Genomic DNA, 26,024 nt, shown 5'->3' on the forward strand with positions numbered 1-26,024 from the left:
ATTTTTAATGACTTTCTGCGTGTTTCGCGAAATTGTGGGTTAAAAAATATAAAATGTTAATTATGACCCAATAAAATTAATAACAAATGTGATACAATGCCTGATGATTACCCGACAGCATAATGAAAATCTCTTCCTAGTTTCCCCAAAAAAGTTAGTGCCAACTCATGCGTCACGGCTACGGTATAATTCCTTCCTTTCTCGTCACAACGATCTTTGTGGTTTTAACAAAACAACACCAACAAAACATTTCCAACAATTTCAAAAATTTGCAGATTACTCCTTCACGTTGAGAGGTTTCGTGTCGAGGCTGCGATTGAACTGGAACGATTATTTCGTATGACTATTTCAATTGCAATCGGTATTTCATCACCTTAACGAACACTTGTCATGTCATATTGCAACAGATTAATTCGTCAAACCTTTGGATTCTTTTCCCGAATCGATTACGTTTTCATTTGATGAATGAAAATAGATATAAGAGGAGATACAAAGCTGCTGATGTCCAGTAGATGATAAGAACGCGATAAAACATGTCTCCATTCAATGTTTTAATTATTCTCATTGCGAGTGTCAGTGGACTGCCAACCAGTAATTATCAGCGGAGAGATAATTTTGGATATGAAGTGACAGCTCTAGAGCAATCAGGACTATTAGAGCCATCAGGTGCTGGTAGCTCCCCAGTAAAAACTGGAAAACAGCCGAAAAATTCAGCTGGTGAGACCACAGTCTAGTGCTTTAACAAAACTATCAGAAAACCTCGTCAAGAGTACAGAGTATTATAGAATATTACGAGAATATTACGAGAATATTACGAGAATATTATTCGCCTGCAGTTGACAATTATTTAATTTTTATGATTATTCGGAACAATTGTTGCATCAGGTGAGAGCAAAGAGTCCGGATATTACAAACAATTTGGGACAAATGCAGATGGTGAAAAGGGATTTGAGTCAGGTACATACAGCCATGGCCAGAATGGGTACAAAGAGCTAGATACATTCCACAAACAAATCGGGGACAAGTACGGATTTGAAGAGAATTTGGAATTCGGTCATGGAAAAGGGAATCAAAATTCAGGAAAACACTCTCGCGCTCGCGAGAGCAAGAGTGAAGATGCAGATGAAGCAGGTGATCATTAATATTATATTAAAATTCATAAACCACTTAATTATTATCATAAAATTATCTTCCCTTCATTATTGATCGCTATGAATTCAATTTTCTTAAAATCCATTTGGCATTGGATTTTATCTTTATTAGTACCGATTATTCTATTACTACTATTAATTATTGTCACCGATTCCTATGCGTTATCTACGTTTTCTAATTTTCGGTGAGTTTCCATCGGTTGTTTATTAATTAACTAATCACTGAATGCTTAATTTGTCTATTTATCTTGTAATTAAATGTGAAATCGCAATTTGATGACAGGTACTAGTGTTGAGACGTTTTATGCAGATACCAACGGAAGTGGCGAATATCTAGGAGGTGGTGAGACTTACAGCTCCGGCGGAGATGGTGATAATTATGAATATTCCTCTGGAGACAGCGGGGAAGGCGCATATTCAGAGTCCAGCTCGTACAGTTCAAATGATGGGGATAAATCGGGCAGTGATGAATACTATTACTGATTCTGACGAGAAAATCCATCTCACTTAAGCTTTACATAAGTTAATAATCACCTATGGAATTCCTAAAATGTAAGAATATGTGCAACTAAATATTTATTTAATCAATGAGTTCTTTTCTGAAAATGAAAAACCCTTCCAAAGAAAAAGCGAATATTAAATAATAATTTAAGGGCCGGATGGAGTATCTTGGAAAGATAATTTACTCCAAAATTGGGATTCCTAATTACTCCGCCAATTAATTGTTTTAGCGGTTGTCAACAACTAGGCCGCTAGCTAACAATTATCGGAAAAAACGATTAATTGACGGAGTAATTAGAAGTCCCAATTTTGGAGTAAATTATCTTTTCCAGACAGTCCATCCGGGCCTTAAGGAATAATTCTCCAATTGTTAGCGTCACATTTTATTTAAACTTTCTTTTTTTTTTGAAATTACGATTCACGATAATTCACTTAATTGAATTAATTGAATTAATTTCAATTAATATTTTTAACTCGGTGTTAAATTGCATTAAAATCCCTCCATTTTGAAAAAAAATCTCAAAATGTGCATTAGAAATTATTCCCTCAATTAATACCTCTGACTTTCCACATGTCACTGTGAAAATGAAACGTCCTATTAACAACGAATTAACAAATTAATGAAAACAGAATTATGCACTCAAATTCGAGTTTATCCACTGATACAACAAAAATCGTTCACTTGACACCTGCAGAAACTTCTAACGAAAGAAATTAATAATAAATAATAAATCAGATAATAATATAAATTGAACAAGACATCGTCGACGTAATGGAACCGATGGGAATGACGAAATGAGGCAGAAGGTAGACAAATGGTGATCCAAGAAAACAAAACTAGAAAGTCGCCTTGATCTCCTGAATCACCCGTAACAATTCTCCATGAAATCGAAAAAAAAAAAACAAAAAAAGCCACTCAACCGCAGTAATGAAAGTTCTGAAGGAGTAATCATTATCGGAGATCCGGAAATCCCCGAAATATTTAAGTTGGCAGCACAAGCGATGGTAAATTAGTTGGCACTGGGTTTTCCAGGATGACGGGCATTCAGCGAGCACTTGCCCTGCTCCTCATCATCGGTATTTCCCTGGAGCTATGCCTTGCGCGTCGATTTGAGGAAAAACATTTGATGAGAGACCTGGTGCCAGCAGGATCAGAGCACAAAGTCCATCAGCAGGAGGAAAAGGGTGGAGAGGAGCATCACACGGATCATCACGAGGAGCACGGTGAGAAGGGTGATAAGGGCTATCATAAGCATCATGAGCACGACAAGAAGGAGCACGAGGATCACGCCAAGGAGCACCACGAGGGCCATCACGAGGAGCACGGTGGACACAAGAAGAAACATCACGACGAGCACGAGAAGCATGGAAAGCACCACGAGAGCGAGAAGGGCCACAAGGGTGGCAAATTCGGTGAGAAGAAGGGCCACAAGAAGGGCCACAAGACCAAGGGTTATCACAACAAATTTCACAAGGACGAGTACCACAAGGAGCACAAGTTCTATGATGATTTTCACAAGGGTGGACATCACAGCAAGCATGGCGACTTCAAGGCCCATCATGAGAAGAAGGAAGGAGGACACAAAAAGGGCCACAAGGAGGATCACGCATTTGATCAGCATCATCATGGCAAGAAGGGTCATGAGAGCAAGGGACATCATGATGAGGATCATAAGGCACATCATGGCAAACATGGCCATCACAAGCATCATCATCATCATGAGCATTATGGCAAGAAGGGACATCATCATGATGGCAAGAAGCATGGGTACTCCAAGGGACACAAATGATTCATATTTTTGGAGTATTCTCACTTGACTTGTTTAGAAGAGACTAGAATTTTATACGTCATTCTAGTGGATTTATATTGAACTTTGTACTCGTTCTCGCATCATCCTAATTTTTTATTTTATGTATTTTATGTATTTTATCTATCGAAATCGTTTGGGAAGAATTCTTTTTTTATACAACTTTTTATGCTGCAGTTGTTTTATTTTTAGATGAAATTCCCTCGGCGTAAATTTTCAGAGTTTTTCTTCTGAGTGATTTTTTGGTTCAAAAAATATTTCTGGAGGAAATATATCAATAGGATGAGTTGTATAGAAAAATTGAATAAACACTGATTGAAAGTTCAATAGAAATCCAATGGGAATTCAATAGGATTGTTTACCGAATGCGATATATTTTTCTGTTATTGTTTTTCGTACGATCATTTTTTATCTGCCAATGCAATATTGCTAGATTTTTTAGAATCCTTTCATATTGTAAATAAATAAATTTATACTATTTTCTCTATTCACTACTCTTTCATAACAACGTCGTCACAGATGTTCAACGAATCGTTTTATTCTCCCTAGTTTCACAAATTCTATTCACTATACAAAAGAACCGTTATTGCAATTAAAATTTCCCCAACCAATCAACGGGAGACCATAATTTTTCATCCGAGCAGCAAAAATTTAACAATTTAAAAACAGAAAAAGCATAGAAACATAAAAGCTCCGAATTGTCATCGAATATCTCGGAATTGACGGGCGATACAACAATTTTCGTCAAAATCATTTTTGCAGATCTAATCGCGAGCTAGAGAATGGGTAATAACAAAAATTTTGCTATCTCCCTTGGATTCAGAGATATTCGAGTAGAGAAGAGGAAAGAGACTTGTTTGGTTTTACGGTTTCACAACTAAAGAAAAAAAAAACGATAAAATCAGCTGGTGGTATCAGCAGAGGATTTAATTTAGCCCTTCTTATGGGACCATTTTTTGTGATCCTGGTGGCCGCCCTTCTTGCCATGCTTATGATGATGATGATGATGATCTTCATGGGCCTTCTCGCCCTTGTGCCCCTCATGGCCCTTGTGGTGATGTCCCTTCTTGTGCTCGCCCTTCTTGCCATGATGATGCTCATGCCCTCCATGATGTTTGTGTCCCTTCTTGTGGTGTCCACCCTCCTCGTGATGATGCTCATGATGATCGCCATCATGATGCTCATGACTTCCATGCTCATGATGCTCATCATGAAACTCCTTATCTTTCTTAAACTCATCGAGTTTCTTCACTTCGTGATGTCCATGAGTGCTGTGTCCCTTGCCAAAGTGCCCTTTCTCATGAAACTTGTGTCCCTTTTCCCCGGAGTCACCCTTGTGATGATGCTCGTGATATCCTTCCTCATGATGATGATGCTTCTTGTGTCCCTCGTCCTCATGATAATCTCCATGATGATCATCGTGATCGTGGTGCCCCTTTTTTCCCTCCTCATGCTCGTGATGACCCTTGTACCCCTTGTCCTCCTCCTCCGAGCTGTGATGATGATGATGATGATGCTCCTCGGAACTACCACCCTTCTCGTGGGAGTGGCCCTTATGGTGATGAGTACCAGCAGCTACCAAGTCCCAAATTTCTCCACAAGACACCTCACTCTCTGCTATCACCACCAGGAAGCTCAGTAACACCATCAACGTCCTCTGACGCGGCCCTTTTACGTAAATCATTCTTTTCACCTGTATTTTTTTTTAATTCTCTCAATAAAATCTCCACTCGCTTCATGGAAGCTGATAATGAGACTGTGTTCCTGGTGCTCCACTATTTATACACGGATATTTCATGATGACAGCAGCGGTTGGACTTATCGCAAAAAGCCAATGCGGAACCAAGGGGGAGAGAAAAATTGTGTGGTTGGAGATTGAAATGAATTAGCTTTCTTCATTATCGTTGCGGAGTTGTTACGATAGTCTGAAAAAAACATATCTTGTCTGGTTTTAGCGAGAGAGTGATGAAACGAAGGGTGATCACTCACAATTAATTAGGCACCTAGGCTTTTGCTGGACAATTCAAAATTTCAACAGATCTTGGGATTATCCAAAATTATGATCATGATCATGATATCGTTATTATATTAATTACAAACAAATTTTCTCATTATAAATCACAAAAACTTGAAGAGAGTTGGATAAATAAAAATAGGTTAATAATTCCATTAACTTTTTATTCCACAAAATGTAAAACATCAATTGCGAATTTCTGATAATGACAACTGACGAGATCGATGAGTGGAAATTAATTGGAATTAAACTAATGGCCCTTTTTGAAACTCCAGTGTTTTCCATCTTTGTGGCCGCCCTTCTTCCCGTACTTGGAGTGATGATGATGATGATCCTGATGACCCTTCTCTCCCTTGTGTCCCTCGTGGTCCTTGTGATGGTGTCCCTTCTTGTGATGTCCCTTCTTGCCATGGCGATGCTCGTGGCCTCCCTTCTCCCCATGTCCCTTCTTGAAGTGTCCGCCCTTCTCATACTTGTGCTCATGATGATCACCCCCGTACTTATGCTCATCAGCCGAATCGTGATCCTCATCCCAGAAGTGCTTGTCCTTCTTGAACTCATTCAGCTTGTGAATATTGTGCTTGCCCTTGGTATTGTGTCCCTTTTTCCATTCCTCCTTCTCATGAAATTTGTGTCCTTTCTCGCCCTTCTCACCCTTGTGGTGATGCTCGTTGTAGCCCTCCTCGTGGTGGTGGCCCTTTTTACCACCCTCATCCTCCTCGTAGTGGCCATGATGCTTCTCCTTGTCATGATGTCCCTTCTTACCTTCTTCGTGCTCGTGATGACTCTTGTAGCCTTTATCACCCTTTTCTCCACTCTCCCCGTAGTGATCCTCGTGCTCCTCTTCACTCCCACCTTTCTCGTATTTCTTCTCTGATGCTGCTGGCACCAGGTCCTCATACTCCGATACCTGAAAAACCGTTATCACCAACCGTTATCAATTCTTTATTGTAACCAAAGAGAAATTCTATTAATGTAATTATGAGTAATGTCTTTTCTCATTCGTTTCTCATTAATTTTTCGTTTGTCACATTTTTTTCTTTCTGACAAGGAAATAATTACGGATGAGGAATTCAGGATAAATTTATTATAAAGCAATAATTCATAATAATAATTATTATTACTGATTCTTGATTTTTATTTTATTTGCAATTATTACTTTGAGAAATGAGTAATTGTGAATGAATAAAAAATGAATGTTTTATTGGCTCGATATATTTATTTAATGGTATCAATAACTCAATTGCTTCGATAATTCCTTGAATTAATGAATTTATAAAATTTGTGTAATAGCAAAATTGAGATGTTCAATTAAAAAAATAGAGGAGTAAATTTTTAGTGGAGTGATACCTCGTAGCTTGGACGTGTGAATGCAGAGACTTGGCATGTCAGGTAGACAATGGCGATGAGCCACAGGATTTTCGACCTCATCCTCATGGAATTTCACTCAGCTAGCACTAAGTACTCCGAGAGATATGACTAAATACCTCGATGGACTTCTGTTTTATATTAAACCTCATGAACGCATGGACCACTTACACTTGACTATTGGGAAATTCAATCTCCTTAACCCGCTTCAGTCCAGGTTTCAATGAGTTTCAGAGAAAATATTATGCAACAAACAGCTAATTCTGGTGCTATCTATCCCTGGAGTTCCAATTCTCTGGTTAAATGTAGGACAGAGAGTCCTGAAGAGTCCTGACGAGTCCTGAAGAGTCCTGATTCGCACCACATCAGCAGCCACACCCAGAGGATGATTTCTTGCTCTTCATTGGAGTAGATCTACACAAAACAGATAAAAACACCTCAAGGTTACGTTGCATTATTGGATTCAATCATGCGTATTGATTTTTCATTGTGTTGAAAGCACGTTTTTCTGGGAGATTAGATGGTATGTTTTTTTATTAAAAACCTCACCGGGAGATTGAATTGGCAAAGACGATTGTCATTCACGACTTGTTGCAATTGCTTAAATAACAATTCCAGGAAATCCACTGAAAGGTGATAAAAATAATTGAAAAATCTTGAAAATTCCATGTGGAATGAAAACACAAAAGAATTGTTGCCCAATATTTAACACAAACTTCCAAAAAAAGAAGGAAAACCATAATGTATTTACGTTTTTCAGAATGAGTGAAACATTAAAATGCAATGGAGATTAATAAATGAGTGGAGAAAGTGTCGATGGTTTTTCCGAGGAGTAATTGTTCCATATGTGAGACAAAATGAATAATCTGTCTAGTTTACGAAACACTGAGTCTGCCAGCTCATCGACACGAAACGACATCGATTACGCCAGTTGCTAAACGAATGGTGTTCAACTATAAAAGCATTAGCCAACGATAAAATCGTTCAGTATTCTGAGCGATTACATGACGAGCGATGAGTGGACAAATGGCGCGTCGATTATGCCAGGTTTACCTGGCATTATCAGTGATGCTGATAATAATTGAGGTATCGATGGCCCATTACTACCTAGATATCAGAGATCTCGAATCAGCAGCAACTGGTCATCACGAAGAGCACGGCGGTGGTGAGGATCACCACGAGGATCATCACGGTGAGGGTGGATCAAAGGAGGAGAAGGATTATCACAAGCATCATCATCATAATCACGGTGACAAGGGTCACTACGACGAGGATCATCACGGTGGTCATCACGAGGAGCACGGCCACCACAAGAAGCATCATCACGACGAGCACGACGAGCACGGACATCATCACAAAAAGGGACACGGCCACAAGGGCCACAAGCACGAGGCACACAAGGGCCACAAAAAGGGTGAGAAAACCCATGGATATCACAAGAAAGCGCACAAGGACGAGTACCATAAGGAGCACAAGTTCTACGATGATCATCACAAGGGTGGACATCATGAGAAGCATGGGGATCATCATGAGCATCATGGACACAAGGCTGAGCATCACAAAAAAGGGGGAAAGCATCATGAGGGGCACGAGCATCATCACAAGGGGAAGAAGGGACATCATGATAAGGGGCATCATGATGAGGATCATCATGGACATCATGGCAAACATGGCTATGACAAACATCATCATCATCATGAGCATCATGGCAAGAAGGGACATCATCATGGTGGCAAAAAGCATGGATACGAGCATGGTCATCACTAATTCGTTCTATTTATCTTTCCCTGGAATTTCTATTGTTAAATTGTGACTTTTGTCGATTAAATTTTAATAAATCTCATTACTAAGAGAATTTTGTCTGATTGATTTTTATTTGTATTTCCTGGCGAGGATTTTTAGGATTCCTTTCGGCAAATTATACATTTTGGTTTGGATGATATTGTTTGTTCGAGAAGGGGAGTAATGTTAATCAATTAATGGTGTTGATTCTGAATATTAATGTGAAATATTATATTATTGATATTATTGAGGAAATCATTACTGCGTGGAGGAAAAACTAAATTCTGGGAGAGATAAGGTTTTTTCAATCAACGGATTTTCCTCTGCAATCGATTGAGATCGATGAAATTAATCTGATTTATCCAAGGGACACCGTTACAAATCGAATGTAATGATTTCTGTTGAGGTCGATGCTCTGAAGAGTGAAACTCTCGTGTATATCGGTTTGAAAAACAGCAGATTGTATAATTTCCAACAATTACTAGTTCCACATCAGCTAACACATTCCATTTTCACAAAAAAAAAACATTTAATAAACAAAAACAATTACCGCATCATTTCCCAATTTTAATTCTTACACACAAGCGTAGGAGAAGTATTTATTCTTACAAAAATAATTTGTCATTTGTTGAATCAAATTATTATATTGTTGATATATTATTCGATGATTGATCCCCGATGGTTAAAATGATGAGAAAAAAATTCAGTGAATTCAGTGAAAACGCCAGAAATTCTCGCGATCCGATTGTGCAATATTTTTTTACCAGAACACCTACAAAATCAACCGCAGCATTACAAAACAATAATGTTTAAAAGAGGGCATGCGTGTTTGAGATAAATGAGTATGCAATTGTCATGCTATCCGGTTGATTGATCACAGTTCGAGGTGTCCAGTCTCCATAAAAGACCAAGTTCTCCATAATTTGGCAATAGAATCTCCAAAACAAGCCCTGAGATGTGGCTCCAGCGATTAAACAATCCGTCAGTTCTGTGTTTATTAATATCGATGGGACTAGGTGTGACACTCCAAGATGAGTGGAACCAAAGCCTCGAGGATGATGAGACAGTCGACTTCTTCGATTTTCCCATTTCGAAGCTGCTGAAGCAGTTGAAGGAGATCCCGAGAGAAGATGAAGCTGAGGAAATCCCTGATGCTATCAAGAGACCCACCATCGAGCCAGAAGCTGAAATGCTACCAGCTCATTACACGGGTGTCAAATCTCCAGGTGTTGATCACATGGAGCTTGTGATTACTGATGCAAAAATGGAGAACTCTGATGGAGATGTTCATGTCGTTGCTGTGAAGAATAAGAAGAGTCCCCAGGACAGGAGTAATGGCAAGATCCAGAAGGATTTTAAAGTTGTTAAGGAGAAATCGCCGAGGAAACCACAGGGTGTTGAGCGTTCCAAGCGGAAGAACTTGAAGACTGTGCGAAATTATATTCACCAAGATGTCTTTGAGAAGAGAGGAACCACCGATGAGATCGATCGGGATGAACAGGAAACAAAACCGACTTATGAAGTTTAAACAATTATTCTTTGGATTTTGGAATAAAAAATTTACAGATAAAATTGGTGTAACAAATAAATTATAATTTCATGGTCATTTATTTTCCTTCCTTTCATGAAGTATGAACCAACTCTGAAAGATAATATAATAAATCGAATTAATCATCATCAATCATCAATTAATCATCGATTTCTCGATATTTTTGGATATTTTGAATGTTTTTAATTGCTGTTTCAAATGAAGTGGGTCTTACGAAAGAAACTTAAATACTCCCACTCCACGTGAATCTTCCAGTCGAGGTTGTCATCCCCACCTTTGAAATAGAGATTATTTGTTCCGGTATTATTGCTGTTATTTGTGACGTAGAGGTGACCGAAGAACTTGGAGTAGTAGATTCGTCAACTTCTGTTGTGAGTACATTTGACTAATTTTCGCGTACACTCAAAGAAATTTCCCTCAGATTTTTTCAAAAAATTCTGTACACTCGTAAAGTGGGGGACAAGAGTTTTTATCGAGTGTTTTTTTTATCGATAATTGGGTCGATTGGGCCTGATTGAACCCTTATGGGACTGGTAAATTTTTTTCTGGTGTATTTCCTCCGCCTATAGCTCCTGTATCTCATTTTTCTTTCAATGATTTTTACATGATTTACATGATTTTTATTTCAATGGAGTTTATTGCCGGAATATTACACAGTAAATTCCTCACAACAATCCATCGCCCGAAGGCCTTCAGTTCAGTGATTATATATTAATAGGATTTTTCGATGTTTCGGGAACAACAAGATAAACAGACTTCGGTGAATTAAATGATTTTACGCTTTTACGAAATATAAAATCTATAAATATTCCATATTTTGTATGAATTATGCCCGATTTGATACATATATTTCCCCCTACACTTTAATTTTTTTGAAGTACTTCAGTTATCATTATTTTTTTATTTATTGATTGTTCTATATTTGATTTTGATATATGTTGATGAAACAATTGATAATTGATAGCAAAATGAATGTCATTGCCATCAGGCTTCACGCTGCTTTGGAAGTGCCGAGTAAACTAGTGGCTGCAGATATAATGCTGGGAATAATAAAAAATTTAACGCGCAATGCAATAAGAAAAAATGGTTTGTCCCCTAGAGCAATTCAATTGAATTTGAAATTCAGAGATATTCAGTTTCGGCGAAGTAGCGAGATGAAATGCGAGGTGAGTACTTCACTCAACGAATATGCACTGATAAACAAACACTTTAATAAAGTATACATTTACATTAAGAATACTTTATTCTTCCCTAGAATTTGAAGTATAAATCCTAAAGCATACTTGATTCAAGTATAGATTTTTCTCCATGAAATATTCAGCTGTAACAGAATTTACCGAAGGAAAAGTTCCAAATTAAATTCTAAGTTGGTGATGACGTGTATAGACAGTTCTTTTTTAAATATATATATTTTTTTATACATGGATATCAGACACCCGAATATGTGACTCGAATTGCTGTTCCCTCGGATTACCCATACGTCCTGGACTTCATGTGCGAGCACTACTTCACGACGGAGCCAGCACTGGTTAATATTGGTCTGGCCAGCCAGGAGCCATCACCTATTCTAGTGGACATGATGCAAAAACAGATAAAGGAAGGTATGACCATTATTACTCTGAATGAGAAGGGTTGCATCATGGGTGCTGTCATCAATGGGGGGACATCCCCCTGGTATCCAGATGAACTCCGTGAAGCAGCCAATTGCGCTGACAATAAGGATGTGGCGAGACTCTTGCGATTTTGTGCCAAAATTGCTGAGGCACCCGATCCCTGGAAGACTCATCATACTAATAAGGTCTTCGAATGTGCCCATATGACTGTTGATCCGCAATATCGGGGCAAAGGAATTGGTACCAAACTCGTTAGTGACAGCTGGATGCTAGCGAGGGATCTTGGATCTCGTGTCTTCAGAATGGATTGCACCAGCAAGTATGCAAGTCATTTATTAAAGTAATTAACTAGCCCAGGAAACAATGAAATCGATCACGAATATTTTAATATTGGGGAGAGGAGAGTTCTAGGAGTTTCCTATGGAAATTCTGAGGGGAATTATTAATATTCATATTTATAATAATTTTTCTCTGGTTTAACGCACGGTTTTTTCATTTTTACTCGCCATTTGCTTTCTTTATTGATGCTTAATCGGCTTTGTAAATACTGAAATATTATTCTGTATCAGATTCACAGCAAAAACAGCTCAGAAAATTGGACTGGAGTACGTGATGTCGATTCCGTTCTCGAGTTACGTAGAATGCGATGAATTTGTCTTCAAAAACATCAAGAAACCCCACGATTCAGTGGACATCTACCTCGGCTTTCCCTCGAAGCCCAAACAATCGTAGACAAATATTTTTTTCATAAGATTCAGCAATCGTCAAAGTTTAACACGACGAATGAACAACTTCACTAAGAAGCAAGTGCTTTTCCATTTTATTAAATATTTAACATCACATCATCAATAATCACTACGTTTTTATTTCTCAATTATTTCGGCTTAACTAAAATTTCTTTCACTCGTATACCCTTTTCGGGTTTTTACGATTTGTTCCCTTCCCACCCCCCAACCCCCTGTACCGCATTTGCTGAAAGGGAGGGAAAACCTCATCTGAGGGAAAAACCCTGCCCTGGCACAGTCGTCCTTTTGACAGGACTACCGCTCGGCAGTGAAACCGTGAGATCAGAGCGCTATATATTTTTGACCGCCGGTGCCCGGGATCGAACCCGGATCCTTGGCATGCTAGTCCAGCACTCTAACCGCACGGCCACTACCGTCGGTATTTCGGCTTAACTATTTATGTAAAGTAAATTTATACGTAGGAGGCAGCGCGGAATTGTTTCATAAATTCGTCTGGTTTTATCAATTGCCTTTGAGTAATGACTTCATGAAGCCATTTTGATGACAGTTTAGGCGTCCTCATTCGGCGGTTATTCGTAAAATCCACATGTACCAGGCCGAAACGGTTGCTAAAGAATTAATATTAAAAATGTAATCAAAAGACACTCATGGAGGTACTCAAGTAGCTCAAGTAATTATTTTTGTTTTTAACCCACCGGTAGGCTTCTTTCCATTCAAAAGTGTCCAGAAGACTCCAAACTGTGTACTTTTGGACATTACAACCATCATGTGTTATAGCCATAATCATTTGCTTCATGTAATCGTGCAAGAACTTTATTCTGTCGAGATCTTCAATGCCTGCTGTAGTCGAAAGACCATTTTCTAGGACATATACTGGTGGATTGTTGTACTTCTCTTTGATGATCCTAAGAACCTCTCCAAAACCCTCAGGAATGATCTGAAAGCAAATGAAATTGTAAGAATTCTTCCCCATAATCCATTCATCTCTTTCTAATTATTTTATCAAGTTGAATGATGAATATTGATTGTCTCTAATACGAAAAGACTTGTTTCAAAATATAATTACATTCAGCCAATCACTGACACCCTTTTTCCAAATTGGGTTGTCTGATTTCAATATGCCAGAATCATTGAGATGCGGATGTTGCTCTACCATGAAAGACGTGTAATGATTGAGTCCAAAGTAATCAGACGAACCTCTAGAATTATCAAATTAATATTAAAATACAATGGACTAATAGCAGTGGACTAGTATTTTCTACTTCTGAGTAAATTTTTTGAATGGTTCAAGAAAATTAATAATGTACTTTATGTACTCGATCCAAGAGGACGAGAGTTTCGGCAATTTGGATTTTGTAAATCCCTGATATTTGCTCTCTTCTGCAACCTTCTGCTTCATCACAGCTGGATAATCTCCATCCTTTGAGAATATCGGATTCGCTAACCAGCCGCAACCGAATTCGAATGCAATATCTTCAGCTTCTGCATCAATTCCATTAAGGGAATAATAATTATGACACAGAAGAACAATTCCAACTTGTCCATGTTGTCTATCCTTGAACTCCCTCTGGTACATGTGGTAAACTTTGGCATGAGCTTTCAGTAAATTATGGGCACAACGGTATTTTCTAGTATCGTCATTCATACCTGTGGTGAGAGTAAAATGTCAATCAATCAGTATTGATTTTTAACGAGTATGTACAATTGTTAGTAGATGAGAGGATAAAATATATAATTGTCAGATTTAATTGACACTCTAATTAATAAAAAAACTCATACCAAAATCGAAAAACTGACAGTAGATTATCGGCTCGTTCACAGTACTCCAGATTTTCACTCTCGACCCGAGCTCCCTGAAGACGACTCGGGCATACTCCACGAAATAATCAATCATATTATCATTAGCCCATCCTCCGACCTCTTCAAAACTCTGGGGATGATCCCAGTGATATAAAGTAACGACAGGTTCGATTCCATAGGTGTGTAATTCGTCAATGAGATTTTTGTAATATCGTATTCCAACTCTGCTGACATTTTCTGGCGATCCATTGGGTAAGATTCTCGTCCAACTTACCGAAAATCGATAGTGTTGCAACTAAAAGATGAATAAACAATTTCAGTCATGGGATTAATCAATTGTTAATTAATCTGATGACATTCTTACCCCCATATTCTTTGCCAGGGCAACATCTTCCTGATACTTGTGATAAGAGTCGCATGCAATATCTCCATTTTCTCTATCTTTTATCAATGAACTTTCCTCGTGGGTAAATGCGTCCCACACACTCACTCCTTTATCACTTGCATTCCATCCTCCTTCGACCTGATAAGCAGAAGTCGATGCCCCGATACTCAATCCACGAGGAATTTCCATCATATCAACTCCTGATCTGTTGTAATTATTTCAATATCAATTTGTCATTCGTTCTTCAAATGAAATTCAAATCTGTTTACTGATTTCCTCACCTTCCCAAAAGCCACAGCAATAATCCCACGCAGATCTTCATCCTCAAGTACAAATTACTCTTCAATTGAACTTATCCACGTATCACAGAAAATTACTTGTGCCAAAAATTAGATCCAATTGGCAATTTAAAATAAGAGTCAGAAAGATCGTTTCTGAATATATAGCAGTTTAAATTCGTAGTTATTGCATATTGATATCAATAATTATTTCATAGAGACACGTCTGAGATTATGTTTAATCCGCGATTCAATGATAACAGTTTTTTTTATTGAATGTGTATCGTTTTGGTGACGAACGTGATCGATTCAAAGTAGTTTTATCCCTAGGATGGAATTTTCGTGTAACAATTTTAAACATTAGTGATCGAACAAAGCAGAAATAATTGTCATAACAGGTCAGTGATGACTCCAGACTCGTGCGGCATATAAAAAATAAGTCGAGAATCTGTCATTCCAGAGATGCAGAGATGTCAATATAATACTATTATCATTCTAATTATTAATTAATTTTTTGAACTGTAGAATTGAATTTCCGAGGCAATAATTCCTACAAATATTAGAACAGGACAGGGAATAAATTACGATTTGAGGTGTATTGTTTATATAAATAATAAAAGAAAATCATCAGTTTGTGAAAAAAAGAAATTTGTATTTGAGCGAATGAATAAATTTTCCATCTTCAGAGTTCATAAATTTGAATGTAAATTTTCCAATTCTCGTCTAGTTAAACCGCCACGCACTTCTGATTCAGGCACATTTTTCCAGCTCCACATTGAGCTCCATGAGGCACCAGCCCCGGATCCGGATCATTCAACCCAAGATCTATAATGGCCGCTCGACATTTTACCATTTCCGTATTTTTCATTAAAAAAGAGTGACTAATTACAGCTGCAGATTCGAGACCAAAGAGCAATGAATTTCCGTCAGAATGGCACTGTAGCCTTCCACAGAGAATATCCTCATCATCACATGGATAATAACTAGAGTTCATTGAATCGTATCGACAATTGCCTCTCCTCGAGGCTTTCTTATTCAAATTATAGCAGAAATCCTCAGAGAAGCTACCCTCGCCCCAAAGAACTTTACACTGATCAGTGCGGGACCTACACCTTCCCTGATAGCAGAATGCCTCTCCCACTTTGCAGACATCTCCATTAATTTTGTGTTCATCATCAGGACAATATTCACTATTGCCTGTGCAATACTCAGCTAGATCACACTCATTGTCAGCTGTTCTGCAAGGAGTGCCTCGATTTTTCCACTTGCACGATGACAAATCACAACATTCACCAGTTGCACAGGTAGCATTAATCGTCAACGTACAATTGTCAGGATTGCAACAAGCATTGTCACAATGTTCCTTTACACCGCAATCGCATTCCTCTCCAGACTCCACAAACCCATTGCCACATACTGGACCACCAAAAATCATCAGTGGTTTATTACGGAGACAGTGATCCATTCCATGATTGAATGCAAATGCCAAAGAGTCTTTTGAACAAGAGGACCAGTGCCTTGGAGCTGATATACCAAATTCCGATGACATAGTGCATCTCTCCTCTGGACAGCTGCAATTCCTGGAGTCATGCTCCATCCCAAGATTGTGGCCCATCATATGGGCAATCAAGGATGCAGTTAATTTAACATCCAATTGTTCATGAGTGATTCCACCTGAAAAATCGTTGGTGCAGATGGTACCTTTCAGGGCCATTCCAACCACTCCGTTATCAAATCCAACGTGAGTCAGTAAATGCGCGTAATCATTTGGAATTTTCCTTGTGAGATTATCTTTACGATAATGTAAAAAATTCAACAGAGTTGATTGACGATTTGAGGTGATGTCTATTGGATCGTTTTCGGCCCAGACTTCAACACCCACTAGAGCTACGAAGATGTTCAGAGGTTCGTATAAACTGTTGATGATCTTTGCCAGGTCTCTGCACCGATGATGGATTTTCGTGAGGTTTCGCCCCAGAAAGATGTATTGTTGGTTATCAACTACAAGTGCTAATTCAACGTAACGGGAGTTACTATTTGAGTTATAAGGACCTTGAGGGCTTTCATCGGTTTTTCTCTCATTTCGATGTAGCTTCTCAGTCCAAGGTCGACTGTTTTCGTAGCTCTTATTCCATTCTGCAGAAAATGTCTAATTAAAAATTTCACTATCTCACAGGCTCAGGGGTTCGGAGATATTAATATTTTGATCAGAAAATGAACAAGCTCAAGACCAAACCAATTGTTGTTACGTTATCAATGAAATTCAATGAGTAGAAGTATTTTTTTTAAGGGATCGACGTACCTTTTATTTCTCCGCTGTTAATTAATATGTTTGAATTACTCATTGAGATTCGATCGTGAGGCACTGCCTGAATAATGAGAAAAATCGTTGAAAGCGAAGAAAAAAACAAGACTTTTCCCATTATTATTTGTGTTGTGTAGATATTTAAAGAATTTTCATTGAAGGAGCAATGTCTTGAGAATGCTGCACTTTGTGGGGATAACGAGAGATTAAATTGAGAGAGTAATTGGAGTTTGTGATTTGCAGGAGAAAAATGGAGATGATTTATGTGGTAATCAGCTCGTTATCGGTCTCAACTCTCGGGATAATTTTTTCCATGATTTTCCTACACAGTATCAATGATCCTTGACGACAGACTTGCATAAATGGAAATATATGTTTCTCTCACTTTTAAAATTAGATGGAATGAGGAAAATCAACGCAGAATACACGGATTCAATAAAAATTATCCGCAAAATTATAGAAATATCAGTTTGATACACTGGGATGACAAGGAAAGCCACGAGGACCTTAAAATCCTCGAGTTTATCGAAAGCCAATTTTTATCAAATTTTTGTATCTAAAATCTTGAGTTTTCTTTATTTTTTTCTTTCAACTATTCAAGGATAGTTTCTTTAACGGATAATTTTGTCTTGTAATTAATATTAATTATTTTTAATTTCCATGTAATTTTGGATTTCAAGGTTTTAAATAAATAAAACACTTTTCCCTGGTGAATCAATTTTCGACCTTACGTCCATTTTTATTCTTTGCACAGAATTCAATAGAATTACGCAACAAGCGATTTCAATTCGAATGTTTCCCGCGCAGATCATGTGTTGTCTGATCGAAATGCCATCTTGGAGTCGTATCCGAACCCCCTGGACCCCCTGGACTGAACCTCTACCTTTAGTCTATCCTCTTTGGTGATAAAATGTATTGGTAAATACGAGGACAATGCGATAGTAAATCTCTCGGATGAATCCAGGTAAGACCCAAAAAAAAACTCCAATAAATTTATCATAAACGGACATTTCACTCTAGGATATCCCTGAAGTGACAATCATCACTAAAAATTCAATAATCAGAGAAGGTCAGGGGCTTTGTGAAAAAGAAATACTCACCAGGAACTTGTCCTCAATTTTTCACCTATTCTAAAAATCTAAATCTAGATATCTCGATATAAAATCTTGATTTATTTTGCCGAAATGGTCACAATCGTTGGGTTTCAGTGGATTCGAGCCTCAGGATGATGCACTACAACTGGATTCCATCGCTGAATCCTCTGGAGAGCCGGATGTATTCGCAGTATATTGAGGCGTCATATCGTTCTCGTTTGAACCCCGACGAGGACAGCGAGCAAACTGGAGACGAGACCCACGACACAATGACCTCAGCAACGTCAGGTGAACGGAGTTCGAGTGCTGATCTATTCCGGTTGGAATTCGCTGCCTCCCAGTGGTCAAAACTCGTCACGAATGCCGAGGGCTTGTTCAGTAAGCTAGTGGCAAGTGAAATTCTTCCAGACACCGAACAGGACCAGATTAAACAGTGGCTCTGCCTGAAGCAGGAGTACGAGGAGTGCATAACGAGTGACGATGGAGCTAGCATTCCAGGGTACCAGGAGAATCCTCGAAGATCCCTGGAGCGAATTGAAGAGGTCACAGAGACAGACGAGAGGACAGACGAGTCCGAGGCACGAATGGAGTTTCGAAATACATCAGATGGAAGTTCCGAGTCAGAGACTGAAATGTCAGAGGACGACGATCAGAGCGATGGGGAGTCCGTCAATCCAGACTTCCTGGAGAAGCTGGACGATTGCCTGAATAAACTCAAACTGGAGACGGACAGACTGATAGACGCTATAGACGATGACGTCCAGGAGATGGGGCTGACGATAATCTCGGGGAGTGGACATCCAGTGAACAATAACAACGATTATGTGCCACTAATAAAACCCACGCCAATTAGAAACGCCAATTCCAGAAGGAATTCGATGCTACCAGGCTCAGAGATGTGTAACGAGGTGATAGCTTTTAATGGGGCTTTCAAGCCATGTGGGAAAACCTATGAGGAGGAGCTGGACAATAGTCGAGGCTTTGGGAATGATAATCAGGAGGCTTTCAACTCTCAGGACCTGTTGCTGGAGCCCCTCAAGAGTTACGAGATGCCTGAACCTATGAAGACATTGAAAACACTCACTCTGAACAACGAAGCAAAGCAGACGCAGGTGAAAAAAATCCAGTCAGACCTTGATGGAGCCCAGAAGAGGATCGGTGAGCTGGAGACGACTATCAAAATAAAGGAGAAATTCATTGCAGATATGATTAAAAATTCAGAAGCCAGGAGCAGTGCTAAGCAGAAATTCCAGAGGAAGAGGTCGAAGCTTGAGGAGCAGTATTACAACACAAGAACACAATTGGCTCACGCTGAGAATTCTCTGTACAGAGACGAGGAGAAGACAACGCACAAACGAGAGATTGAGTTGTATAAGAATATGGCAATACACTACGAGCAAAGGCTCATTGATATCGAAATGATGAAGCAAATTGCTGGCGACTCGGCGAAAAAAGTTCTGGAGCTGGAGAGTTCTTTAAATTCATCGAAGAAGCAGATGGAGAAGCTGAAGAAACAGTTGAAGAAGGAGGAAGTCAGGAAGAGTCAGCTGGAGGACGAAGTTGCGGAGGATCAGAAGAAAATTCGAGAACTCGAGGAGAAGTATAACCTGACGGCTTCAAAACTCAAGGAGATGCAGTCGGAGAGTGAGGACGAGAGGTCCAACTCCAGGTACAGGGGTGAGGATAAGAAACAGGATATGCTAGAGGTGAGAATATCTCATCTGGATCATATTCTCAAGGAGAAATCCATGGACTTGGAAAGAGCTGACGATGTGGACTCGAAAGCTGCTCTAAGAATTGAAATTGATAATCTGAGGAGAACGAAGGAGAGACTGTCCGAGGAGAAGTGCAATCTCGATTCGAAGCTCAAGGAAAATACTTTGAGTACTTTCGAGGAGAGGAAGAGGCTAGAGTGTGGAGAGGCTATTGAAGTAGTTGATGTGATGATCGAGCAGAAGAATGAGAAAATCTGTGGGAGAAAGTGCTTCGATGTGAAGAACTGCAAGAGGGAGGACATGGAGATGGTGCTGATGCGGCAGCTGTCCATGCTGAGTCTCGATGAGATTGTTAAGTTGTTCACTAAGTATTTTAACAAGGTAATTGATCTGAAAGAGGCAGGAAGGAGTCTTGAAATACAGCTGAATGATGCTGAGGCGAGGATTCAGTCGTTGGATATCAGAAATAGAGAGTTGAACAATTCTTTGAAGCATGAGAAGGTACAGGCTGAGAGGAGAATGATATTTCTCCGAGAGCAGCACGAGCAAAAAATGCATATGATGTTCAGGAGTGTTGCTGATGAGACTGGCAGCTCCAGCTATGAGAAGCATGATAAGGACTCGGAGATTGTCAAGTACAGGAGGGAGAATAAATTTTTGAGGAAGAGGGTTCAGGATCTGGAGACGCTGTTTAGGGGCTCGGCTGTTGCCAGAACAACCAGTCCTCCCAGAATTTCTCAGCAGGAGCTCAAGCAAATTGGACCATGCGCTGCCACTACCAAAGTCACCAGACAGAGAAATAAACTTATCATTCAGAAAACCGACTGCGATAAGAGGAAAAAGTGATGGAGTCGTTCTATGGAATGAGGAGATCCTTCGTTCATTTTTTTTTTTTGCTTTTTTGCAAGCTCTCGCTCTTGTGATATCGATGGAAAGATTTTTTTGTAGCAAGTCAATTTGTGATTTATTTTTTCTTACAATTTGAGGGAATTATCCAGATTCTTCGTGCCAAGAAGGTCCTCGTTCCATTTTACAGAACAGACTGAAAATATTTACATACAGTGTTCTCAGTATCTTCAATAACTTCCCAACGAATTTTCGAAACGTCAATTGGTGTTCAACTATCAGTATTCCCTGGGTCAATGCTCAATTATTCGGTTTTCAATATTCTCATTTTTTAGGTTGAAAAATGTTTATATTTCTTACTTCCGGTTTACAATGAGTTATTTAATGTGATCTTTTGTATATAAATTTTTTCATTGCGTTTACAAATAAAAAATTGTGTGATTCATGAGATTGGATTATTTATTTTTGGTTTATCAGTATTGGCGGGGACCGCCTCGTCTAATTGCTGGTTGCACTCTATTTGGGGGAGTGATGGAAATGTCCAGATAATCACCAATCGTGAACCTGAGAATAAACAATCAACGTTTAAATTTGAATAATTAATCAATTATCAATAACTAACGAATAAATAATGCATGTAACTCTACGTGAATTGACGAATGAAATGGATATTTTTCTAGTACGTGAAATAGTAACTTGTTCGGTGAATTTTTTATGGTCGTTATTTGAATGGTGTACCTAGCTTGAGCCAGTGTTTTATTGTCGTCAGCTCCTTTTTGTCCAGAGCATGTGACACCAATTTCCCTCATCCTATACCCAGAGTTCCTCAATTCAGGAGTTACCAATGAGAAATCAAAATACGTTCCCTTGCTCCTGGCGTCTGGATTAACTTCCTTAACTAAACCCGTTATTTCACGTAGAGTTGCGTCCATCCAGGTGTAAATTTGGAGTTCATTCGAGGGAACATTTCCACGACTGTAATCCATTATGTTGTGGTGGCGACCGGTGTTGCAGAATACTCGTAAAAGTAGTGGACATGTCTGTAAACAATAATTGAGTAAACGAGGAAAATTCAATTTGCAAAAATCCCTCGTGTTTGCACGATTCATTTTAATTTGATTTCTTTTTCTAACGTGGCATTGTCTATTATTATAAATTCAATTGACGAGTGTAAACAAAACTCTGAGGAGAGGTTATGCTACAAAGTGATGACTTTAGTAGATCAAATGTGCAGGAAAGGGAGAGATGATAGCGAGAGGTTGGCAGTAACCGATAATAATTGTTTAGTTGATTTCGAAAATATCGTGAATTTACGTACCTTTTCTCTGTCCACTGGTTTTTCAGGCAATTGTTTATCATCAACAACCATTGACTCTAGAGCTGACGCCATTGTACTATGTGAATGATAATCGATTGATCGAAGAGACCGATGGTTTTTGGCGAAAAATCGAGATTTTTCAGTCGATCCATCCAGTTCATCAACTGTCGATATTTTTTTTATTTCAATATGGCGGATATTTTGGTTTCTAATGCACCGATAAATTGAGAACACCCCGATTTTCCCGGTTTTTATTATTTATTTGGAAATTATTCTTAAGTTGGTGAGTGACTTTAGTCCACCGGTTCTCAATATTATTTTATCGATTTTTTATTTGAATTGAATGTACTTCTACCATTATTTAAACTCACAAGTTAAAAATTTGTTAATTAAACAGCGGCAAATGATTCCGTAAAAATTATTCAACACTCGACAATATTCAGCTTATGTTTCTGGAAAATCATGATTTTCAATCATTTCGAAAATAGAAAATGAGATGAACAACGAGAAAGTCTCGAAGAATAATATTGTTCAGAATTTCTATCATTATTAATAATAATATTATTAATGGGAATTTTGATTTTTCAATAGTTTGGACAGGGATTACTTTCAATTTGTCGATGCCAATCCCAGAAAGCTCCCGATCAGAAGTCGCAGAAATGTCGCAGGACAGTAATCACAGTTCCCAAAGTTCAGTTTCTGAGGACAGTGGGGCTGACCACAGCGACAGTGATGATTCTTCAACAATGGATGAGGACGACTACGAGAGGAGGAGAAACCAGTGTCAAGAGAACGTTGACGATCTCGAGAGACAGTTCGTACTGCTCAAGGAGCAGTAAGTTTGCTCATTTATTTAGAAAATAATTGAGGCTCTCCATTGGATTTTTGTATCCCTCCGAAGTCTTCAAATCATAGTCATCAACTGGGAATCCTTGCCAATTATTAGTTATTAACAATGTTAATATAGAAATAATAAAATAGCTCATTTATTGCAGACTCTATCGTGAACAAATATCTCAACTGAATGCAAAAGTCAGAGAGATCGAGGAGGAAACCGCTGAGGAATATGCAGTTCCTCTGCTCCACCTCCAGGAGAGAATGCAGACGAGAATAGAAGTCGCAGAGATTCTCCTCCAAATGAGACGTGGCAACATCCAGCACAAGTACGAGGGTGAGATAAAAGCCGCTGAGGACAACCTGAGAAACGAGAAAAACATTCTGAGGAATTCTATCTACTCTGAACTTCAGGATAAGATCCGGAGGCTTCAGGAGGATAAGAACAACGTGGACATCCACGAGGACCTGTGGCTGAGCTCCACAGGACGAAGGAGGAGGAATGCCAAGAGAAAACGCACGTTTTACGTATCAGGTCCTTACATCGTTTATATGCTCAACGAATCTGATATTCTCGAGGATTGGGCACTCATCAGGAAGAGTCTGAGCTGTCGAAATTCGGGGATTTTGCTCCATAAATAATCATCATTGTGAAAATAGTGAGGATTTGCTCGGTCAAGTAGATAAACTTTTTTATGGTTTGATAATCAATTCAAAACGGGAGTTATCGAGTGAATGATAATTAATTAAGTGAGCTGTTGAAGGGATAATTAGGGGAGGCAGACATTTGGTTTGAGTGGGGTAATTAATATTGATTTGACGAGGGGACTCCAATTTCTGTAGTTGTATTTCTTAATGGAATCTGATAATTTATATTTTGTATTGATTGTGACAAGTGACACTTTTCGATGAATATTTTTTATAAAAATTGTAAATAATAGAGATTATGTGGATTTTGTGATTGTTCGTCAGCTATGTAATTCAATCATCTTCAATTGCATATTTTTTTAATAATCATTTTTACATTCGAGCTGAATTTTAATTTGTCCTGGCAGGAAAAAATAAAATATTTGTTCGATATTCTGGTGTAAAGACTAAAATAAATGAGTCAATTAATTTTTCATTCACGTGTACTTGTACGTGTATTTGTTTCAAAGAGAATTCAACCTGGATAATTTCTTCTCTGATTTTTTTTATTGGTTATTCAGTAATAATTGGAGCATTTAATTAACTCATTTTTTAAATCCGTTCATTTTCAATGACAAGAATACAGCTGTTTGTGGATGGTTATTATTAATATTCAATTATTGGGTAAAAAGAATTATCGAGGAATTTATTCCCTTGAAAATTAAAATGATTTTTCCTTTTTAATTGGCTAATTATGTTAGGCAGAGTTAGATGACAGTGTAAATAGATTCGACCATAATACGATCTCCAGACATACAATAGAATAATACCGGAAGTAAATTCACTCTCCACAAGTCTATCCCAGCAAATGTAGAATTTCAGAGGTCCTAATTTCCGTAAGTACCACAGAATAACAGAGACCACACATACACTGACATCCAAGAAACGAAAATCCCTGAAAATTCCATTAGAATTCAATTCAAACCAAAAAAAAATTATAGAATTCCTTCCGAAATTCTCCACTGCTTAAGAACTAATGAACTGTTAATCTTTTTTTTTATGCTTATTTTACCTCGCTTCGAGTCGGATGAGACTATGTGGCGATTGATCAGGACTTTTTAAAGCTGGTTAGATCTCACCATTCTACCCGGCCAGGAATCGAACCTGGAACCCATCCGTTGTGAGGCAACGACCTTAACCACGAACTGTTAATCATTCTTGATTATTAGTTCTTATTCATTAATGGCATTTACTTCAAGTGCAGAAAACAGGAATATTGTGAAAGCAGATATTTATCTAATGAATAAATAAAAATAAAAATATTTTTTCGTTAGTGTAAAGACGCTGTGAATTCGTGCAATTTTTAAATAAATAAATCCTATTGTCGGAAGGGTGAAATTGTGGAAAGAGGGGAGTGATTTATTCTGGCAATTTGGCCTATCACGGAGAATCAATCCTTATCAGCGCGATTTGTGTGGGGTTTCCTCGGAAATACCCAGAGACGGCTTCTGATGAATAATAATCATTTATTGATGAATAATTCGGTGGGTCCGTATTCTCCGCAGTAGCCACGGTGGAATGGTCTCGGTAATTCCTCACTCGATCCATGAAAATACCCTCCCCCTTGTTTCTGGTTTCTGGTACACCGTAAACTAATATCCAATGCATAGTAAGATACTATCGTACCACTAACGAACGTTTTTCCCTTAACCCTATGACTGTCGGTTGTATTATTGATTCCCGGCATACTAAACCCAAATGTTGTTGAACTTGCGGTGTTTAATATTTATGCCAATCATGCTGCGGTCGAGTGATATCTCCGTAAATATGTCCGGAATAATCATGCGGCGGAAGGCTCGATTGAACGCTCAAAATTTTCGTTACTCAGGCTTTTTCCAGTAATCAAAAAATGTTTATCAAACCGAAAATCGATGCTAGTGTTAACTTACTGTGTATCCAATTTCATTTTTCATTTTTCATTTTTTCGGGTTTTTGGGGATTTTGTGAAAAAAAAAACATCGGAAAGTTCGTACGAAAATTCTTTACCTATCAATGAGTCCAAACTGCTAGTTTTTTTTTGATTGATTTTGGATTTTGAAATTTGATGAAAACTCTAGTCTTTCCATTTTTTTTGCCAAATTTTCCATGGTAAACTGAGTTATTGTTTTCCATGGATAATTAAAATAAACTAAAGCCATCGGCTTAAAACATCGGACCTTCCCGCTGCTCCGAAAATTAATAACCAACAGCCCATGAAATTCGATTTTTTCTGTTTCCATCCCACCCATCT

The 26,024-nt window shown here is 38.4% G+C and overlaps 10 protein-coding genes across 12 annotated transcripts; 6 read left to right on the forward strand and 4 right to left on the reverse strand.

Annotated features, from left to right (window-relative positions):
- Positions 1 to 1,739, forward strand: LOC105266417 (uncharacterized; the record flags this gene model as incomplete). The annotated part of the gene is given in 3 exon segments (XM_011304558.1): positions 1 to 717; positions 886 to 1,131; positions 1,435 to 1,739. Coding segments are annotated over 3 exon segments (630 nt in total). The 3' UTR covers positions 1,635 to 1,739.
- Positions 1,740 to 2,686: 947 nt separating this feature from the next.
- LOC105266489 (uncharacterized) lies at positions 2,687 to 8,670 on the forward strand. The gene is made up of 3 exons (XM_011304683.1): positions 2,687 to 3,439; positions 4,284 to 5,025; positions 7,855 to 8,670. Exons 1-3 carry the CDS (start codon positions 2,687 to 2,689, stop codon positions 8,607 to 8,609), a joined length of 2,250 nt encoding a protein of 749 aa, XP_011302985.1. The 3' UTR covers positions 8,610 to 8,670.
- LOC105266418 (histidine-rich glycoprotein) lies at positions 5,672 to 7,953 on the reverse strand. Of its 2 annotated transcripts, XM_011304560.1 has the most exons (4): positions 7,594 to 7,953; positions 7,392 to 7,468; positions 6,825 to 7,256; positions 5,672 to 6,384 (listed from the first exon to the last, which is right to left on the reverse strand). In XM_011304560.1, the coding sequence occupies exons 3-4, from the start codon at positions 6,909 to 6,911 to the stop codon at positions 5,725 to 5,727; spliced, it is 747 nt and encodes a 248-aa protein (XP_011302862.1). In that variant the 5' UTR covers positions 6,912 to 7,256; positions 7,392 to 7,468; positions 7,594 to 7,953; the 3' UTR covers positions 5,672 to 5,724. The 2 variants fall into 2 exon arrangements, with proteins under 2 accessions (XP_011302862.1, XP_011302863.1); XM_011304561.1 differs by lacking the exon at positions 7,392 to 7,468.
- Positions 8,671 to 9,492: 822 nt separating the features above from the next.
- Positions 9,493 to 10,213, forward strand: LOC105266419 (uncharacterized). The gene has a single exon (XM_011304562.1). The coding sequence runs from the start codon at positions 9,580 to 9,582 to the stop codon at positions 10,150 to 10,152; it is 573 nt and encodes a 190-aa protein (XP_011302864.1). The 5' UTR covers positions 9,493 to 9,579; the 3' UTR covers positions 10,153 to 10,213.
- Positions 10,214 to 10,485: 272 nt separating this feature from the next.
- Positions 10,486 to 12,718, forward strand: LOC105266420 (dopamine N-acetyltransferase-like). 2 transcript variants are annotated; one of them, XM_011304563.1, is made up of 4 exons: positions 10,486 to 10,544; positions 11,162 to 11,339; positions 11,606 to 12,105; positions 12,356 to 12,718. In XM_011304563.1, exons 2-4 carry the CDS (start codon positions 11,211 to 11,213, stop codon positions 12,516 to 12,518), a joined length of 792 nt encoding a protein of 263 aa, XP_011302865.1. In that variant the 5' UTR covers positions 10,486 to 10,544; positions 11,162 to 11,210; the 3' UTR covers positions 12,519 to 12,718. The 2 variants fall into 2 exon arrangements, with proteins under 2 accessions (XP_011302865.1, XP_011302866.1); XM_011304564.1 differs by lacking the exon at positions 10,486 to 10,544 and adding an exon at positions 10,774 to 10,933.
- Positions 12,719 to 12,879: 161 nt separating this feature from the next.
- On the reverse strand, positions 12,880 to 15,137 carry LOC105266421 (myrosinase 1). The gene is made up of 7 exons (XM_011304565.1): positions 14,999 to 15,137; positions 14,697 to 14,922; positions 14,312 to 14,627; positions 13,840 to 14,179; positions 13,599 to 13,731; positions 13,228 to 13,469; positions 12,880 to 13,140 (listed from the first exon to the last, which is right to left on the reverse strand). Exons 1-7 carry the CDS (start codon positions 15,037 to 15,039, stop codon positions 12,984 to 12,986), a joined length of 1,455 nt encoding a protein of 484 aa, XP_011302867.1. The 5' UTR covers positions 15,040 to 15,137; the 3' UTR covers positions 12,880 to 12,983.
- Positions 15,138 to 15,641: 504 nt separating this feature from the next.
- On the reverse strand, positions 15,642 to 17,848 carry LOC105266422 (zinc metalloproteinase-disintegrin-like crotastatin). The gene is made up of 2 exons (XM_011304566.1): positions 17,298 to 17,848; positions 15,642 to 17,131 (listed from the first exon to the last, which is right to left on the reverse strand). Exons 1-2 carry the CDS (start codon positions 17,416 to 17,418, stop codon positions 15,723 to 15,725), a joined length of 1,530 nt encoding a protein of 509 aa, XP_011302868.1. The 5' UTR covers positions 17,419 to 17,848; the 3' UTR covers positions 15,642 to 15,722.
- A 227-nt stretch (positions 17,849 to 18,075) lies between these two features.
- cos (kinesin-like protein costa) lies at positions 18,076 to 21,403 on the forward strand. The gene is made up of 2 exons (XM_011304568.1): positions 18,076 to 18,264; positions 18,509 to 21,403. Exons 1-2 carry the CDS (start codon positions 18,255 to 18,257, stop codon positions 20,953 to 20,955), a joined length of 2,457 nt encoding a protein of 818 aa, XP_011302870.1. The 5' UTR covers positions 18,076 to 18,254; the 3' UTR covers positions 20,956 to 21,403.
- Bin1 (histone deacetylase complex subunit SAP18) lies at positions 20,969 to 22,386 on the reverse strand. Its single transcript, XM_011304567.1, has 3 exons — positions 22,274 to 22,386; positions 21,694 to 21,995; positions 20,969 to 21,519 (listed from the first exon to the last, which is right to left on the reverse strand). The coding sequence occupies exons 1-3, from the start codon at positions 22,343 to 22,345 to the stop codon at positions 21,429 to 21,431; spliced, it is 465 nt and encodes a 154-aa protein (XP_011302869.1). The 5' UTR covers positions 22,346 to 22,386; the 3' UTR covers positions 20,969 to 21,428.
- A 67-nt stretch (positions 22,387 to 22,453) lies between these two features.
- On the forward strand, positions 22,454 to 25,097 carry LOC105266426 (breast cancer metastasis-suppressor 1-like protein). The gene is made up of 3 exons (XM_011304569.1): positions 22,454 to 22,556; positions 22,865 to 23,108; positions 23,269 to 25,097. Exons 2-3 carry the CDS (start codon positions 22,894 to 22,896, stop codon positions 23,747 to 23,749), a joined length of 696 nt encoding a protein of 231 aa, XP_011302871.1. The 5' UTR covers positions 22,454 to 22,556; positions 22,865 to 22,893; the 3' UTR covers positions 23,750 to 25,097.
- The last annotated feature ends 927 nt before the right edge of the window (positions 25,098 to 26,024 follow it).

This window comes from Fopius arisanus, unplaced genomic scaffold, assembly GCF_000806365.1.
Source record: "Fopius arisanus strain USDA-PBARC FA_bdor unplaced genomic scaffold, ASM80636v1 scaffold00038, whole genome shotgun sequence".
In the NCBI taxonomy this organism is placed as follows: domain Eukaryota; kingdom Metazoa; phylum Arthropoda; class Insecta; order Hymenoptera; family Braconidae; genus Fopius; species Fopius arisanus.